Here is an 18,727-nt window from a genome sequence, read left to right on the forward strand (position 1 = left end):
GATAAAGAAAAAATTTCAGTCTGCTTTTCATTGTTCATTAATCATTAGGGGTTCTCAAAAATGTCCCAGGGTTTACTGGCCTGTATTGCTTATCCATCTTTGTTGCTAATGGAGCCATGAATTTTTTCCCCTCAAAGACCCAAGTGCTAGAGTTGTGTCTATCTTATGCTTAGTGAATATGTTTTATTTAAAGAAGCAGAACCGAGTCACTGAATGTGTGATGTGGGCAGCATGTCTAACCATGTTATTTCATAAATATTTGTAGCATGCTGGTTTGGTTCCCAAACAGAACAGCTGTGCTGGTCTGAGAGCAGTTTATTATTGTGAGTGTATTTAATGAAGAATTTTTAACTACAGCAACTATATCTAAGCCATAGCTAGTGACACTTCTGGCTTTAAAAGGCTTCTGTTTGTTTTTAAAGAACTACAGTGTTTTCTGGTTTTTAGGGCTGTTTCTTGAAACACTGAAATGAAAAAAGAAATATCTTGAATAAATGAAATACATAACTTTTCCTGCTGGAATTTGAGAAGCTGGGCTCAGAATTGGAATTTGAGAAGCTCTGGGTTGGAGCAGACAAGTACAGCTAAATCAAAATCTTCTAAAAACAAAGATTTTTTGGGGAATGTTAGAATGCTACAGTATCATAGTCAAAATGATTGTGTGTTTGAGGTTTTTGTTTGTTCAGTTACTTTTCTATGATGTCGTTTTCTGGGGATGCTGCTTTTGCTTTCTAAAGGAGCTCTAAGCCATGAAAAACTAATAGGTATTTTGCAGCTTGTTCCTTTTTTCTGATTTTAAAAATAATCAAGAAGTATGTGAGACTTTAAAACCTAACTCTTCAGTTGCTACCGAAGTACCAGAGAACTGAAGACTAAATAATACTTGTTTCAAAAGCTTTGAAATAACATGGTTGAAAAGCTCATGAATTGCATGGATATGCAGTTGAGATTTAGCATGCAGAAATCTCTGTAAATCCTCCCTCGTTATTTAATTAATCTGAAAGAACTTGTTCCCTGCAATGAACATGACAAGTCAGTCCTTGGAAAATTGAGTGAATAGAAGGGAGAAGGACGTAGTATGTGCTTTCTATAGAAGAATTGTTTGTACATTGAAGTGGAATTAAATATGGTGTGTGGCAGGCAAAGGAAGGAAGAATTTGTGAAAAATACATTGTTAAGAAGCAGCAATGTCACAATTGCAGTTTAAAAAAATTGAATCATTAGAAGGATAAAACATAATCATATTTCTGTGTTATTTTGTTACTGTGAAATGAGTAGTGTGTTTGATTTATTAAACTCAACCTTCTGAAACATGTGATTAAAATAATCAGAATTTGTGGTATAGTGCCCAGTTTGTACACTCTGCAGTGGAAATGTAAATGCACTGATTAGTTTTCTTTTTCTCTCTCTCTCTCTTCTTTTTTTTTTTTTTTTTTTCTTTTTTTTTTTTTTTAATGTTAAAGTGCTCAATTTCACAAATAATTCCAAATAGCTACTTTATTCTAGATAAATCTGTTCGGGGTAGGTTTTTCACAGATATTGTAATTTCAGGCTGTCTCTTGTTTTTTAATTACTTGTATCAATTTTTGTCCTTTTTTATATTATCATTAGTGTTTCTGATGATAATTGGAAGAATTGTGCAGTTAAGAGAAAGCTGCATTTGACAAATACAGGCTTGGTTCAGATTTTTTTAACAGCCTTCTATTTGCATCATATGAGTTTTAGAGCAGTAGCTGGTGGTTTGTTTGTGGCTTTTTTACGAGTTGTGTTTGTAGCAAAACTAGACACAAGGAAGGCAAGTTGCTCAGGGCTGCAGCATTTGCTTTTGCTCGTGCAAACCTAGCGAGAGAGTTGTGTGTGTGACAGCAGCACGGTTTGGCCCTGAACACTGAATAAATGGAAACAGCACAAAGTCCTCTGGAGCCCTGCAGTGGCCAGAGGAGTTTGCAAGGTGGGCGCTGGGTGTGTGTCACATCCATCTGAGAGATTGAGAATGCAGGGAATTCATGGAAAAAATCCAGCGCCGTGCTGCAAATCCTTAGGGGGAAAAGTCAACCAACTCCAGATGTTGACATGGTTGACTTCGAGCCCACGAAGTGCTGGAGATTTAACTCTTGCAGTCACCGTGGTTTTTTTTAACTCTTTGGCAGCTACCAGGGGAGAAACACATTTTCACTTCTGGAGAGAGATGAGAGCTGGGAGCAGTGAAGTTGCTCTGCCGACTGTGTCTGTCAGTCTACAAAAAGAAGAGTTTAATTACTCATTTTATTTTTAATGGGATGAAACAGGAGTTCAGTCACTCTGAAAATACTAATTTTCCAACAACTGATCAGCATGGACCTAATAAAATAGAAATAAATTCTTACAGTGGACTAAATACCTATGAAATTGTGATATGAAGCACCTTTGAGTCCTCAGGACTGTCAGTTTTGAAAGCTTCTTTGAGAATAAAAGTTGCAGTTACTAAAACACGAGCAGCACCTTGATTCAATTAAAAATATTTGAAAAGTTAACTGGTATGTAAGCAGTTAAAATAGAATTTCAGTGTTGGTCCTTGGCCACAGTGGATTTTAAATAGCTAAGTGTATCAATTTTATGATATCACCTCTGAACTTTATCACCTTCTCTAGGTATGTTTTTGTTGTATTCTATTCCTTGGCTAGCACATAGCTAGTAAAGTATAGCCCTGCTCAGGAGAAACCTAAGGAAATGTTATTCATATCAGTATTTTACTTTATTTGTTTTGTTTTGTTTTCTGGTAGCTGTTTGGATGAACCTGTCTGGTGTTTCTTAAAGGTGCTTTCAAAACCACTGAATTAATTCAGAAAGTGCTGGTTGTCTTGCCAGAATACCTGTGGTAGTGACATGCTACAGAACTCTGACCAGCAATGCCTTGTGTAAGTAACTTCCCAACCTTTCTGCATTCAGAATTGCCCTCACAGTGTTTGGGCACTGAAGTATCATTAATAAAAACGTGACTGTAGAATACAACTGCTAAATACAAAGTTCCAGGTGTTTACGTTGCGACAGCTTGGATATTTGTGGCACTGGAGCTTTGTCACACAGCAGTGGCAGCCTGCTGGCAACATGCAGGCAAATTTCCTGAATGGCACCTCTTTCCTCAAACGCTGAGGAAGGGCATCAGAAATTCAGTTTTAAAGAATCTTCCAGGATTTTAAAATGTTAGAGGAGACAAAGTAGAGACGGGGTGCAGCAGCAGCAGGTCACTTAACAGCTGACACTGGAATGTTATCTTGGGGATGAAATACCTTCTGGACAGGTTGAATCCTTTGATGGAATTGAAGGAGTAGTGCTCGGGCAAGGTCTCTTAAGTATATCATCTGTGCACCGTGAGGGAGGGTTTTTTACCTTTAAGTGTGGTGTGTTGTGGCATAGCTGTGATTTCCAGACTGGTATTAGTAAGTGTGTTCAGTCAGTCAATATTTCTGTTAGTTTTTCCTTTTGCACTGTGTTTAGTGAAGTATTGCAAGGTAGCATGTCTGCTGAGTGGACTGACAAGGAAGACCTAATTGTTGTCAGCTTGGCTTAACAATTCTGAGAGCTTATCACTGCCTCTAAACTCGGTGTTCTCTGTGTTTATGATTGCATTTGCTATTGTAATGCATGCCCATACCTGCAGATTTTGTAATAGTCGCTGCTCTTTTCACCTGCAAAGCATTTTACAGAGACATGGTCTTTATCTTTGGGTGTTATAAACGCCTCATTTTATAAACAAAATAAGCAAAAACCCTTTGAATACTTATCTTAAATATGAAGAGACGCCTTTATTATACTGATTTTACATCTTATCTTTCTTTGGAAATGAAATGCCTCGTTCATTCATATTCTTTATCATTCCACTCTTACAGTAATTCCATTTATCTGTAATACCTGAAACTCATTTTAAACACTGAATTTACACTAAACACCTGTTCTGGTTTGGGACAGAATTGGAAGGAAATTTGGAAGGAAACTTCCAAATGGATGTTTTCTTAGGGGAATTAGGAAAAAATTATGAATAAATAAAAAAAAGAAATGTCACCTTTTTACAATTTTTTGAAACCTCAGGGTTTTCAATGTTTGAAGGACATGCATTCCCAGGGAGTGTTTGCAAGAGGAAAGGTGAGCCCATAGAAGTCCATGTCTCTGGCTGCTCAGCAGTCCCAAGTGCCCTCCTGACTTCTCCATTCCCTTCCCTGCACTTCTGGTCCTTCCTGCTTAGACCCAGAATTCCCCACTTGCTCTCAGCCCTGTGTTTCAGTCTACCTTTATCTAACTCATGTCAGATGGAGATTTTCATGGTCTGAGAATAAACATGTTGCATTAATGCAGGGCTGGGACAAGCAAAAAGATTCTATGGACCTTGTTTCCAGCAGAGATGCTAAGAGGCCTTGCTCATGTGAAAATTTTTATTCAATGTTAAATGATCAGCATTTAGCTTCATAGCTGGTTAAGCCAAAAGAATAATTTTTAGTGTAAACAAGCTTAAGAATAAATTAAAGTACCTGTTACCAAGTAATTACAAAATATGTGATGTTTTGAAGATAATCTCTGAAGAAGTGCCTCTAACTTCATGAATTCCCATTAAGCCTTTGACAGTTTTCTGTTAACTTACATTATTTTATGGAAATGACAAGGGCTTTATTTCCAGACCTAAGAATAAATGAACACAGATACAAGAGTGGTTCCTTGACTTTATCATTGTATAGACTCAAAATAAAACTAAATAAGCAAAATGTGTTTGAAATAAACAAAAGTGTTTGATTGATAGGAGTTATTTTGCTTGTGGATTGTACGGATGTTCGCAAGAGGTATATTAACAATAGACTAAAAAATTCTGGCAGCTTCTTCAAAATGTCTGTTTTGTCTTGCCCTTCGCCCTCACAAACGGCTCAGTTCAAACTTCTCTGGTCTGAAATGTTTGGCGAGTTAGCATGTTAGCAGAGATCAGGCTTTTAATTGAATTAGGAGTTAACAATTGAGGTAAATAAAATTGCACTGTTAGATAAAGGAAAAACAAAAAGCTTTGCTTATGTTGACTTGGAAACAACAACCAGTAGGCTGCTGATAGTGAAACATAATTTGCCCTCTCCATAGCAGTTAGAAGCCATTATCCTTGTAGATTGTTTTGCCTGTTGTGTAGTAAGTTGCAGCCTTACCTGGACTGCATTGTCTGTGTGCTTCTGAAGAAGCAGCCCTTGAAAAAGGGAGAAGCGGGCAGAGCAAGAGGCATTGAGGGACTTGTGGGGATCAGGTGTTCCAGCAAAGTAAGGCCAGCTGCACAGTCAGAGACAGCTTCAAGGTGGTTCAAATAAAAACCAAATCATTTCGGGAAGTTGATGATCCCATGCTTTGTAAAGCTGTCTCCTCCTGCTTCTGAACATTGAAGTAGCACATGTACAGCTTAAAAGAAAGGGACCATGTCTTCTTTTAGAGTGTTGCTGTTCAACATTTAACATTTTAAAATAATTTTATTTTTCCCTATTGGCATTCTAACAGGTTTGGTCAGAGAGAAGAGTATGTTCCTTCGTGCCCTTGCACTTTTGCCTGTTGCACAAAATCTAGGATCAAGGAGAATGTTAAACTGAAATCCTAGCAGCATCCAAGCCCGAGAATCTTTTGGTGTCTTGAATATGCCATAGATGTAATTTACAATGCCAGTCTCTGAACTTGAGTTGGCCAGAGGAGAAATAATACTTAAATTATCCTGGCAAGGCTGAGAGAGGGGGGTTGCCAGTGACCTGAACAAAAAATGCAAACCGTCCTCAAAGAAAAGACAATGCAAACAGACCTGTGAGCAGTGGGGGATTTTACCTTCTTGCATAGTAACAACTTTATTAATTCTAAACAGCATGGAATTGCTGTAGATGGTGATGGTGTGTATGTATTGAATACATACATATATTGTATAGAAGAATTCCAAAGATTCGTGATCTTCAAAGCAATATATTGTTATGTGTTTTGTAGGGGTTAAGAGTTTTCAGAAAAACAGGTGATTTCCCATGGGTGTTTTCACATCTTACTATGCTTTTGGGACAGAGCTGTAAAATTAGCTTTCTTTTTTTGTCATCGTTTTAGGTCAACAGGCTTCTTTTGAGTTTTGTTTTGCTTTGTTTGTTTGCAGGTTTTTTTTTGTTCGTTGGGTTTCCTCAGATGTGTCTGTCTGCATGGAATTATTTAATGAGCTTTGCTTCAGGAATAATTGTATATATTATTCGGTATTGTCTATGATAATTTTTTTTTTTTTCACCTAAGTTTGCCTTAAAGTAAATAACCCACAAGCCACACAAAAAGAACTGCAAAATCAGGCTATAGAATAGAGAATATAAGCTTGAAAGGTGTATTTGCAAATAAACTGTGGAAAGAATTGTAGAATGATGTGAAGAAGGAAAATAATTATAATAGGGATAGAACAGAAACAAATTCTTAAAAATGTACTACTAGCATATAGAAAAGATACGCAGATAATAATAGAACGTGTATGTTTATGAAAATTAGTAATAATGAAAAAATATATAAAGGTATATTATAACATTAAATTTAGAAGGAAATTAACTGGGGTTTTTTTGTTGTTTAAACAGTTGGACAAACAGAACATTCCAGTGTAACTGTGAAGGAAGACACTGAAACTATGGAGACAAATCCATCTGACTCGGGCACCACAGACGGTGTAGATGCTGAGAAGGAGGATGCTCAATCAATTAAGCAGTTGCCAGCTTTGGAAGAAGTTGCAGAAGACCAGGTGGCAGAGCCACAGTCTTATGATCTGGGTTTTAAAAAGGTTTTTAAATTTGTTGGGTTCAGATTCACAGTGAAGAAGGAAAAGACAGGAAAATCAGAACCCGTTCAGCTGCTTACTGTGAAAAAGGAAGCAAAGGTCCCTGAAGGAGCTGATGATGAAAAAGAAGTTGCCTCAGAAGAAACAGCAGTGCCTGAGGATGTACTCTCTGCAGAAGACAATACCAAAGATACACTGAAAAACGAAAAAACAGAAGAAGAATCTCCTAAAATACCAGAAGCAACTGAGACTTGTTCTCAGACAGTTGCCTTAGCCACTGAAACTGCATCGCCATTAAGAAAACTTTTTACTCAAGGATGGACTGGATTTAGAAAAAAGAAAAGTTTTAGGAAGCCTAAAGAAGATGAACAACAGTCTCCTGTGAAAGAAGAGGAGATAGAAAAAGAGGAGACAACATTAACAACTGAAATCAGTGAAAGGGAGGAGAAACCTGAGTCTGAGAAGCAAAATGAAGAGAGAAATGTGACAGCAGTAACTGTTGAAGCACATGAAAAGGAGCAAACTGAAGGTGAAATGCAGGAGTCAGAAGAGACTCTGTCAGCCACAGGAGCAGAAGGAAGTGAAAAGAAAGAGGTAGTCAAGCATGATGAGGAGGGGCAAAAAGAGGACCCAGCAGCTGTAAAAGAAAGTGCAGAGGAAAAAAAAGATGATCAAGAAAGGAAACTGGTGGAAGTCCCAGAAAATCTTGGTAAAGAGGAAGAAAAAACTGAAGAAGGAGAGAAAGAAGGTGAGGTGACAGAGAAACCACTAGAAACAAAGTCAGTGGTACCTCTTGTCACTGACAGTGTGAATGGAAAAGTGACAACATCCTCAGAAGGCCTACCTGTGGGAGAAAAACTGGAGTCAATGGAAAAGTGTGAAAGAGATGACAGAACTGAAATAGCCTCTGAAGAGACATGTGAAACAGGGTCTGAGGCAATGGAAATTTCTAGTGATCAGCTTAGAAAATCTGAAGGAAAACAAGGAAGTAAAAATGCTCTACTTGGGAAAGAGACATTAGATGAAAAAATGGAGGAAGCAGAATTAAAAATGTCACCCACAGCAGAAGATGTTGCACAGGGAGAAGCTCTGGATAGAACCACAGAGAAGAAAGAAAGCAAAGAACTACTACTCTCTTCTACTTCTGAGCAATCCGTTGACACAGAGGATAATCAACAGTCAGTCAAACCCGCTGATGAAGGACTGCAGGGAAAACCTGGCACAGATACAACTGATACTGTCAAACCAGATGAAACAACCATGGAAGTAACTTCTGAAGAGGCAGCTGGAAAGAAGCCTCCAGAAGGTATCACAAATGAAGCAGAACTCCTGTCTTCTCAAGAAAAGACTAAATTACAAGGTAGCCCTTTGAAGAAACTCTTTACAGGTACTGGATTGAAAAAGCTGTCTGGAAAGAAGCAAAAAGGTAAAAGAGAAGAATCTAAGTTAGGGGAACAGGGTGAGCCAATTCAGCAGTTATCAGATTCCCCAGATAGCCCAGAGGAACAAAAGGGGGAGAGTTCTGCTTCTTCTCCTGAGGAGATGAATGAAATTCCCTCTTTGGAAAAATCCACAGAAGGAATGCAGGTCACTGAAAGTGAGGATGCCACAATTACAGATGTGGAGCGAAAAAGAGAAATTGTTACACCTTGGGCATCATTTAAAAAGATGGTGACTCCCAAGAAACGTGCCAGAAGGCCCTCTGAAAGTGATAAAGAAGAAGAAATTGATAAGACAAAAAATGTTGCAGTATGTGCAACTGAAAATGTTGCTGATGAAAATCAGGGAGAAATACAAGAAAATGGGATTGACCAGAAACCAGAGAAAATTACAGAAGAGCCCAAAAGAAAAGTTGATACCTCTGTCTCCTGGGAAACTTTTATATGTGTAGGTTCTTCAAAGAAAAGAGCCAGGAAGTCATCATCATCTGATGAAGAAAGCCAAAAAGTAGAAGAGTCTGGACAGAGCAAGGAAACAGCGACAGATGCAGTTCTTACTAGCTCTCAGGAGAGTGACCAAGGACAAGGGAATTCTTCCCCAGAACAGGCTGGAAGTCCATCTGAAAGTGAAGGTATTTCAACATGGGAATCGTTTAAAAGGTTAGTTACTCCAAGAAGGAGATCCAAAACCAGAATGGAGGAGAGAAGTGAAGACTCTGTTGTGGAGCATTCAACATCGGATGGTGAGCCTGGAAAAGATGAATCATGGGTTCCATTTAGAAAACTGATGCCTGGGCGCAGGAAGAAAAAGTCAGATGGAAAGCCAGAACCAGCTCATCTTAAACAAGCGAGAGAAGACATGGCAGAAACAGCTGAGGAAGATTCTGATGTTCCAGCTGTTGTTCCTTTATCTGAATATGAAGCAGCAGAACAGGAGAAAATGGAAGCTCAACGAGCGAAAGATGCTGAAGCGACGAGAGAACAAACCTCAGAGGAAGAGAGAGCAGAAAAGGAGACCCTAAAGACGGGGCAAAGATCTGAAGGGCTGATACATGCAGTAGCTGTGGAAGAAGAAAGGGCAGTGAGCAGCATTGAGGAGAGGTCACCATCATGGATATCTGCTGCTCTGACAGAGTGCATTGAGCAGGTGACAGAAGAGGAAGAGAAAGAAACTCAGAAAACAGCTGAACCAGGTGTTACTGTGGAGGATGCAGTGGTAGCTGCTGAGACAGTGCCAGAGACTAGAAAGGATGTAAGTGATGACACCGCAGCAAGTGAGCTGGAGCTAACCTCTGAAGCTGTGACTGCTCTGGAGACAGCAGAAGCTTCCTGTGCTGAAGAAACCATGGAAGTGTCCCTTGCTGAGGAGACAACTGAGATGGTTTCTGCTGTTTCACAGTTGTTAGAAACCCCAGATACTACAGAGGAAGCTACACCAGTTCAAGAAGTAGAGGCCACCGAACAAAATTTGAAAGAATTGGACAAACAGACACAAAAAGTTCTTCATGAAGTTGCTGAAAGAGTAAAATCAGATGTAACACAGCCTGTTAGTGAAAGAGCTGTGACAGAAACTATAATTACAACCGTACAGGGACCTGAGTCAGAAGTGAAAGGTGCTGCTAAAGATGGGAATGTTGTCAGCCAGGAAACCGTTGTGCTTGAACACAGAGAGGATGGCTCCCAGCCCCAGCAAAGTGCACTGAGCATTCAGGGCCAAAACGGAGTTGAAGAGAATGTATTACCTGAAGGTTCAGCAAAAAGTGTAATACCTTCTGTGATGGAAGAAAGCACAGATGGATGTCAAGGATATGTAGAAGACCATAAAGAAGTAAATGAAGTGCAGACGACAACAGAGGAAACTTTATCACATGACAAAGAGTTTCACAGCACCAAAGCCATCACTCCCAAGGAAGAGCTGCTTGCAAACCAGGAGCCTTCAGAGCAAGAGAAACTGCCCATTACAGAGTTGACACCGGATGAGACAAGAGATCAATGTGCTCCAGAAGGAGAGCCTGCAGTAAGTATTGCATATAACACAAAGGTTCATTTGTCAAAGTAAAAGTCAGCAAGTGTTAGGTACTGTGCCTTGTTTAGAACCAGATTATGGGTATATTACTGTCAAGAACCTTCCTTGTGTAGCCTGAGGCAACTGAAGTTCATTTCCAGTGAGAGATACACAGCTGTCCAGAAGCAGCAGGCAGTGCAGCTTGTGTGCAGAGTGAGGTGGATGCAATAATGGAGTGGGAGATAGTGTGCATAGATGCAGAGGTACTGAAATGATTGTTATTAGGGCTCTTGCACTGCACAAAGTGACTGAAGATACTATATGAACACCTGAGATACAGATGTGATCCATGTGACACCATACACATTGGATGGTATCTTCAGTTGTGGGCAGAAATCCAGGTGAGGCTGAGGTACCTCTGCAAAGGGAGGACATGGAAACAACACCACTATCTCCAGCTTTAAATGCTGTAGTTGCTGTGGCTGGCACATTCCTACCTTCTTCCCTACCTCCTCATCTTCTGGCTTAGTCTTTGTTTCAAGTGCTGCCAGCTGTCCCTTCCTTTAGTTAATTTTAGGTTGCCCTTTGTTTAATGAGCTACATGTCCTCAGAAATGACACAGGGTGGGGCCTTGGTGAGGTACTAGTCCCTGTGTCATCACCGTATGCTCTTCCCATAACACTTGTCCTTTTGGGTGTTGCGGTTTTTCACCTAGAACATTGCTGGTCACTCCCTGCTTGTAGCCCTTTTCACAGATCTGTTGCAATTCTTCACAGGTTCAGGACAAGACAGAGGATGGAACCTCATCCTTGGGGCTTACAGCTGAAAAGCTTGAAGGAGAGGGCAGAACGCTCACTGAGGGATCAGAGTGCACAGAAGCAGTTGTCACTGTTAAAACTGAGAAACAAGATGGAATTCCTGACTCAGAAGAACAAGTTTGTGCTGAAGGAGTTCCTAGCAGGACACCTGCCCGGAGAGAGGAAGATGATGCTGTGCACAATGGAGTAAAAAGCACAGAAGTCACCGTTCCTGAGGTTCTACTGCAGAGCAAGGGAAAAGCCTCTGCCCTTCCCTCAAAAACAGTTGGCTCAGAAGCAGCTGCAGATGCTGAGCAGAGCATGAGCAATGGGTGTGACAGGGACATTGCAGCAAAAGATTCTGTGCCTGTCACAGAGCCACAATGCAGAGACAAAACAGCTGAAACCCCCTCCAAGAGTGATGAAGTGGAAGGTGCTGTGCTCAAATCTGAAACACGGTTGGAGGGCACTTCCATCGTTGCTGAGGCTCCCGTGCAGATTAAAGCAGATGGGGTATCTAATTTATCATCAGCATGCCCAGAGATTGTTGAAAATGAAAGTGCTGTTATCACTGATAAATGTCCTAAGAAATGTGAAACACCCAGCAGTTTGGCTGGAGAAGAGACCGTGGGAAAAGGACAAGAACTTGTAGAAACCTTGAACTGTCAAGGTTTCCAGAAAGAAGATAAGAAAAATGAGCAATTGTTGGATGGAGCCAAAGAAGTATTTGAATACGGAAAACAGGAATCTGTGAGACACGATGAATGTTCAACTGCTGTCCAGCAAGAGGAGGGCTCTGGCTCAGCCTTTCCACAGGCTGAAGGCTTGGGGGCTCTGAAAACACCTGTGGCTCTAGCAGCTGCAGCAGGTGGAGAGCATGTCGTGGCAGAAACTGCGACACGCTCAGACGTGACAGCCAAAACTGTACACTTGGCAACTACTCCAGAGCAAATGGCTTCTGAGGAGGTCCCAGTTTCTAACACTGACTGTTCAGGCTGTGGGACTGCAGAGCTTGCTGGTGTGGAGGCACCCAAGCCTGGAGTGACTTGTGCTTCCGTGAATGGAGTATCAGAGGAGCAAGAGCGGCCCCAGAGCACAGGGCAGGCTGAACACAATGGCATTCCTTCCAGTCACAGTCTGTCTCCCAGCCACCCTGAATTTCAGAAGCATGTGATTCAGTCTGTGGTCATAGAGTCCCAGAGCACAAAAATTGTGTTGAATGCCATCCAGTCAGCTGTCCACAAACTTGCAGAAACAGAAGAGTCGGCTGCCCTCGAGTCAGAGGAGAGCATTAAGTCCATAGGGAAAAGCCCATCAGATATAATTGTACCTGAACTTCTGGGAAGTACACAGGTAGATCAACAGCTTCCAGTAAAAGAGGAAGAGATACAGAGTAAGGAACAAGAGCTCAAGCAAACAGGAATAGTGAAAACTGCTACCTTAACTGAGTCTGCAGAAATCCATGCAACTGTGGAAAAAAAGGACATGCCTTTAATTTCTGAGATGCTGAAAGATGGGCAAAGTCAGAATTCTTTAACAGTTGTGACAAGCTCTGAAGAAATTTCAAGGGGAAGTGTGAGACTTCAGAAATTAACCCTAGAACAAAGTACTTCAGAAGATTCAACCAAAGACACCCTAGACATGCACACACCAAAATTAAGGGAAAAAGAGGTTGGGTACATTATGGAAATCTCAGACCAACATACAGGACAGCAAACATGCAGAGAAAGTGAGGAACAACTATATCATCCACCAGTGGAAGATGGGAAAACACAAATGTGGGAGGATGACGGTTGTCAAGAAGGAACATCTTGTGATAGACAAAGTCAGAACTCATTGGCTCTGACGCCTTGAATGTAAGTAGCATTTTTAGCCAGTAATTTATTTCTTTTTCTAAGATAGTTGTGAGGATCTCTAAACTGTCCTTTCTAATGTGTTGTGGTTGTTTGTTTTGTTGTTAATTATTTTGCTGTAGGGCTGCTCTCACTTCAGTGGCCTTGGACTTGGCCTATATTTTGGTGTGGTATTTCTGGGAGGTAGTAAATGTATTTTTCAGTTTTCCTAGGTAGGAACTCACATGACACACTTAATGTATTCAATTTAATGTGCAAACACACTCTCTAACAAAGCTTTTCTTAAAATCCTAAAGGATGATGTGAGTATTGCCTTCCATGGTAAACCTGGAGTGCCTCACGCACAAAGCTCTTTACACTTCAGAGGAATTTCAATCAGAAATTACAAGTACGGTCTCTCCCTAGGATATGTCCTGCCCTTGCTTCACTAAGTCATAAGACCTTTATCTCTGAGAACTGCTTGGGGAAATAATGTATTCTTGAGAAAGTAAGCAGTCATTACTAAAGCTTTTTTACTGTCATCTTTCTTTCAGATGTGCTAAGCATCCATGTGGCATGTGGAGAGATGCCAGTCCTAGAGAACAACTGACAATCCTGCCACAGAACCAGGAGCTTTATTCACTACCCTTTATTCTTGGATGTTAACATCTGTTCTTTTGAAGACCTCGCCTTGCCATTTTTGTTAAAAAACAATGCCTTTAATATTGGCTGTATCCATACCTGTGTTCCATGAAGGTTATTTGTCTCTGCCCAAAATAGTCCATTAAGACTGGAGCTGCACCACTCAGTGACTGGGCAGACCACTAAAATTTTTGCCATGGTTATTACTGTGCCCTCATTTAATGTGTGTCCTGACTGTCCAACCTCCTTGAATCCCTTCACTTGTCCCTGAGTCTCCCTCCCTTGTTTAGCAGTCTCCCTTACCACTCACATCTTTCCTAGCTGCCTTGATCTGACCTGTGAATGGCTGTAGGTGCTACTCAGCTTGTGTGTGAGGGGGAAGAGGAGGGCTGGCTGATGAGAACACATGAGACATCTGGATACGTCTGTCAAACAGCAGGAACTGGATCACGCACAAATTGTTTGAGCAAGGTGCTCAAGTTTGCTGCCTTTCAGTCCCATTCAGGTATCTCTGTCCATCTTTCAGTTGTATTTGTGCAGGCCTGATTCAGTCAGAAATTATATCTACAGTGTAGCTTTGAAAGGAGATGGAAAATACCCTTCCTCTGTTGTTCCAGACTTCAGGTCTCAGGACTGGACTGTAATGTATTGAATATTTATATGTATGTCTTAAACCCAGTTCTGATTTTAATGTAGAGCGATGATACTTCTGTACTGTTTAGGCATTCCCTTAAATGAATATTGTAGAGTAGCCTGGAGAGGAAATTGATACTTATTGGAGCAGAAATTGATAACATGTAGTTTCCTATTTATTGTTCCAGGTTTTTCCCCCTGTAAAATCTCTCCAAAAATTTGGCTGTCTTGCTTTGAATATTTATATGTATACCCTAAACCCAGTTCTGATTTTAATGTAGAACTATGATATTTCTAATGACAAAAGGAGAGCCCTGACCTGACCCACTGCTCACTTCTACTTGCTGACCTCCCTGGTTTCTGAGAACCCTCCAGACACCACCACTTGTTCTGGTGCCACTTTGTATCTCACCTCTCTGATTCCAAGCTCTGCTAATTTCTGGTGACTGCCCCATCCAATGCAAAGCTTTTCCCTGCCCTATAATGTCTTAACATCTTCCCTGCATACACACTTCCTTCTTTCCCAATCCCTGCCTGAACTGTTTTCCCACCTCACCATTTTTTGAAATTCTCCCCACTCCTGACAATTCTCTGTCTCTTCTGAGGCAGGAGTAGAAAAGAGGAAAAAAGGGACTTGGTAATGAGTTCTGCCTTGAATTTCAAAAAGCTGATGAGATTTTTGGGGTCCTGAGGTCTTAAAAAGCTTCATGAAAGGTGGATTGGATTGAGAGCAGGTGAGACCTGAATGGGTAGGGTGATATAAAGATGCTTAGAAGCCCCAAGATTGAGAGTCCTGGGATGTCTGTCCCCAGCAGGAATTGGTCCTCTCCTTTGTTGTTTACGTTAAAATCGAATAAGGGGTACAAGTCAGTACTTTCAGCTCTGATTTCCAAAGTGAAGGTTACAATCACACGTTGTGAAACCAATGCCCATCAAGTTGAACAATAACTCACTCTCATACCTGTATAGTAATTTATTTTAAAATCAGCTTTAGTGTACAGATGCTCTTGTTACGGCAGGTGCTGGCCTCTCCTCGAGGCTGCGCGTCCAGCGAGCGATGTGACTGATTGCACTGGTGTGATTGCACCATCTGGTGCTGCCTGCGTGGAAGCATCAAAAGATATTTCCTTACCTCAGAGCGAATTATATAAATATTTAAAGCCAAACAATGTGGTTTCAAACAATCCGGTCTATCTCTGTCCATTGTTAGTGGCAGCTTTCCCCCTTAGCTTTGGGCGATTCCAAAAACCTCAGTTGGTTTCCACGCATTTAGATTGGCTTGCAAGGTAATGATGCTCTTAATAACACCTCACAAGTGCAAACTTGGCTGAATTTGTACAAATTGTATACCTATGTACCTTAAGCCATATTGCAATAACTGCAGCAGGTAAAACAAAATAACAAAAGCATGACCTGTGTAATCCTGATTCTTACGTTTGTAGCTCCAAAGCTGTTAATAATATGTAAAGTTACTTCTTGTCTGAACCTCATTTAAATAAAGCTAGCTTTACCACAATGTAAATTGTCTGTTGGTAGTAATTGAGCAGGCAAGGGCTTTTAACTTGCCTGTTCTCTCCATTAATCCAGGGCCTAGGTAAGCAATGCAACAAACCTAACTATAAAACAAATACAAAATCTTCTTTTTATAACTGACAGCTAAAAATACCTGCTGCATCCAAAACCACGCTAATGGTGCAGGGAGCATGTCTCCACAAAAAGACACTACTTTGTTCCAGTGTATTGCTTTGGCCTCTGAAACTCTCCTTGAGACTGTGACTTCTGGCTTGTGCTTAAAAGCTTGAAGCTTCCTCTAATCCAATGTATTGGGTTACTAAATTTGATTTTGTGTTTTTAAGGTAGATTTCATTGATTAAATAAAATGCAACTACAAATTTGTTCTAACTTGTGTACGTGGTGAGTTTTTTTTCACCTTGCTTAGTGTAAATTGTTTTCTGATGGTTGCTTCATCTTCAGGCAGTTAGATTTGCTCCTGAGAATTCACATTCAGGTTTTGACGTGAATTACAGAAGCTAATTACAGAATTAAACTATGATTTGGCTCTAAGTTTCAATAAAATGTGCATATTTCAGAAGAAGTAAGAATAGAGTACTCCTGAAGACTGAAATACTTTAATTAAATTCAAGATAGAAAATGGCATTCTGTGAGCCAGAATGAAAAATTAGTAAATCATACACCTTGCTGGTGTGACTGAAGTATAGAAAACTCCAACAAAGCAACAACATAAATGTCCACTAAACCTGTGTTATAGATTAGCAGACTGAGGGTCTTGGGCTCATAACTTCTAGGGCTCACAACGTATCTTTCAGGCTCCCCCACGTCTGCTTGATGAGAGTATACTCATGGCACCAGAAATCTGGGCATGCCTGTTTTTTATCCTGGCAAACCTTGGACTTCAGACATAAAGTTTTTCCAGCTGTTCATGTTCTGTGGCTGAGGCTGAGTAGCAGTGTGTGTATCTCAACACAGATTCACACCTGAACTGGTTTTGTAATAATTGGTGCCTTCCTCTCCTCATCTAGAATGCTGAATCCTGTATCTGCAAACATCTAGTTGTACTGATTGCAGCAAGTGCAGGGATGTGGGAGCACTGCGTGCAGCCTGTCTCTCATCTTGCTTTGGCATGGTGTCAAGGGCCCACACTGCAGGGGACTGATGTCACTGTCCCCTTTTGGCATCTGGAGGTACAAATTAAACCAGCATCTCCTGCCAGACATTGTGCCTCTGCTGCCCTGTTTGCAATATTTGTGCATTTATACTGCTTAGTGAAATCTCTGAACAGGCATCTAACCAGGGATTGGAGTCCAAGCCTCTTGCACCCTGAGGAAGTTTGTCTGCTGTTTCCTCTTGCAGGGTTGTTTTATTGGCAACAGCTCAAGTATCCTGCCTGTTGGCTTGGGCTGTGGAAGTGGATCTGGCTTTCCCATGCAATCCAGAGCATATGGGAGGCAGCTGTGCTCACTGAGGAACCTGCACAGCTTGGATACAGCAAGTGCTTGGGGATGGGCAGGAGGTTTGCCAAAAGCAGAGAGGATTCCTTAGATGTTCCTGTGTGGATGCTGAACGCTGGGTGTTTGTCATTCGCAGCTGCCACATGGGAAGGGAGCGGGCCTGAGGAGGCTGATGGCCTCGCAAGGAAGGATGTGGCTTGGAATGAGCAGCAATGTGGAGCAGAGGGCCAGTGGAATTGGCAGCATGGGGTTTGGAGTTCTAATTTGGCAGGGGGAAGAATGATGCCATAAAGGAGGGTGACTTTGCTCTGTGAACGTTTTGAGATACTCCTAACGAGGTGGGAACAGCCACCACAATGCTAACACCTGCAACAGGGCTGCTGTCATCTCTAGTTGGGCATGACATGTAGTCTTTACAAAAGTAAGAATTAAAGTCAGGGGTCTGGTGTCTGTTCTGCTGTCTGTAAAGTTAGCATGTGTCTGTTCTGCTTCAGCATCTTCCTGAAAAAATACTATCAACTCATTAGAACAGGAAGAAGGGTTTTAGGAAGCATCTCGTATTCCCCCTTGAAAATGACATCCACTTCCAGAGCTTGAAAAGGCTGTGAATAATCACAGAATGATTTGGGACAGGTGGGACCTGGAAGACCATCTGGTTCCAACCCCCTCTGCCATGGGCAGGGCAAGGAGTGAAGATTTGATGAAATGAGGGGAGCAGAGGTCTGATATGCCGCAAGAGCTGTGCCCTGGAGATGGTCTCTGTGTCAGCTTCACCCTGTCCTCTTCACCTGTTCTACAGATAGGCCTCTGTCCCTCCTACAAGGGAGGATAACCAACACGATGCCTTTTCTCTAAGCAGCCAGACAAGAGGGGATTGTGGCAAACTGCAATGCATTTGCAAGCCAGTTGCTGCCCTGGAAGGCAGACATCCCAGGAAGCAGCCTGCGAGCAATCCCTGCCTTCTCCCCAGAAAAAGTGCTCCCCTGGCAGGCTCTTCTGTGTCCCCTCAGCCTGCAGTACTATGGCCTCCTCTCCCCTACCCAGGCTAGCTGTCTCTGCTTTGTAAGCAGGTTCCTGGTGAACTTTTAAATTAATTTCTGAGAGATTTTCATGGGACAGTCCCCAAGGCAGCGTTACAGTCAGTGGTACCTGTAATTTCCCAGGTTATTATTCCCAGGTTATTTCCCAATAAAAACAGCTGTATGAAACAGAAATCCTGACACACAACCACCTGGACTAGCATGATTTCCTTTCACTATTCCAGGGTAGCCATGAGGGCAGCAAAAAGACAGACAGAGGTGATGCTCAGCCAGTGTTTGAGGGTAGTGTATGCCCAGGGCCAAAAAGGAGTGAAGTTTTCAAGACTGGCTCACTAATGTAGAGGAGGCTGGGAGGTTACAACTCCCAGGAAAGTCTGCTAAGTAAAGATGGGGCAAGGGGGAAACATTATTTATTCAGAGGAAATTTTCTTAGCCCAATTACATTTATTTTTTAATCTCCCAGATAATGTTTTCATTATCATTTCATGAGCATGATTAAGAATCTGAAGGACAAATACGAGCTGTCTGTTATTCTGGAACTGACATGAACTCTTCTAAACTAGAGTATTTGCTGAATAATCTTGAAAATAGC

General features: G+C 41.4%; 1 protein-coding gene across 2 annotated transcripts in view; it reads left to right on the plus strand.

The window, feature by feature from the left end:
• Positions 1 to 16,028, plus strand: part of AKAP12 (A-kinase anchoring protein 12) — a 30,249-nt gene extending 14,221 nt beyond the window's left edge. For both annotated transcript variants that reach the window (XM_063151278.1, XM_063151279.1), the window contains 3 exons: positions 6,582 to 10,234; positions 10,999 to 12,875; positions 13,406 to 16,028. In XM_063151278.1, the coding sequence (XP_063007348.1) occupies positions 6,582 to 10,234; positions 10,999 to 12,873 (5,528 nt within the window). In that variant the 3' untranslated portion in view covers positions 12,874 to 12,875; positions 13,406 to 16,028. The remainder of the gene's footprint in view (positions 1 to 6,581; positions 10,235 to 10,998; positions 12,876 to 13,405) is intronic.
• Positions 16,029 to 18,727: the final 2,699 nt, after the last annotated feature.

The sequence above is a fragment of the Melospiza melodia genome, chromosome 3 (genome assembly GCF_035770615.1).
Source record: "Melospiza melodia melodia isolate bMelMel2 chromosome 3, bMelMel2.pri, whole genome shotgun sequence".
Classification (NCBI taxonomy): domain Eukaryota; kingdom Metazoa; phylum Chordata; class Aves; order Passeriformes; family Passerellidae; genus Melospiza; species Melospiza melodia.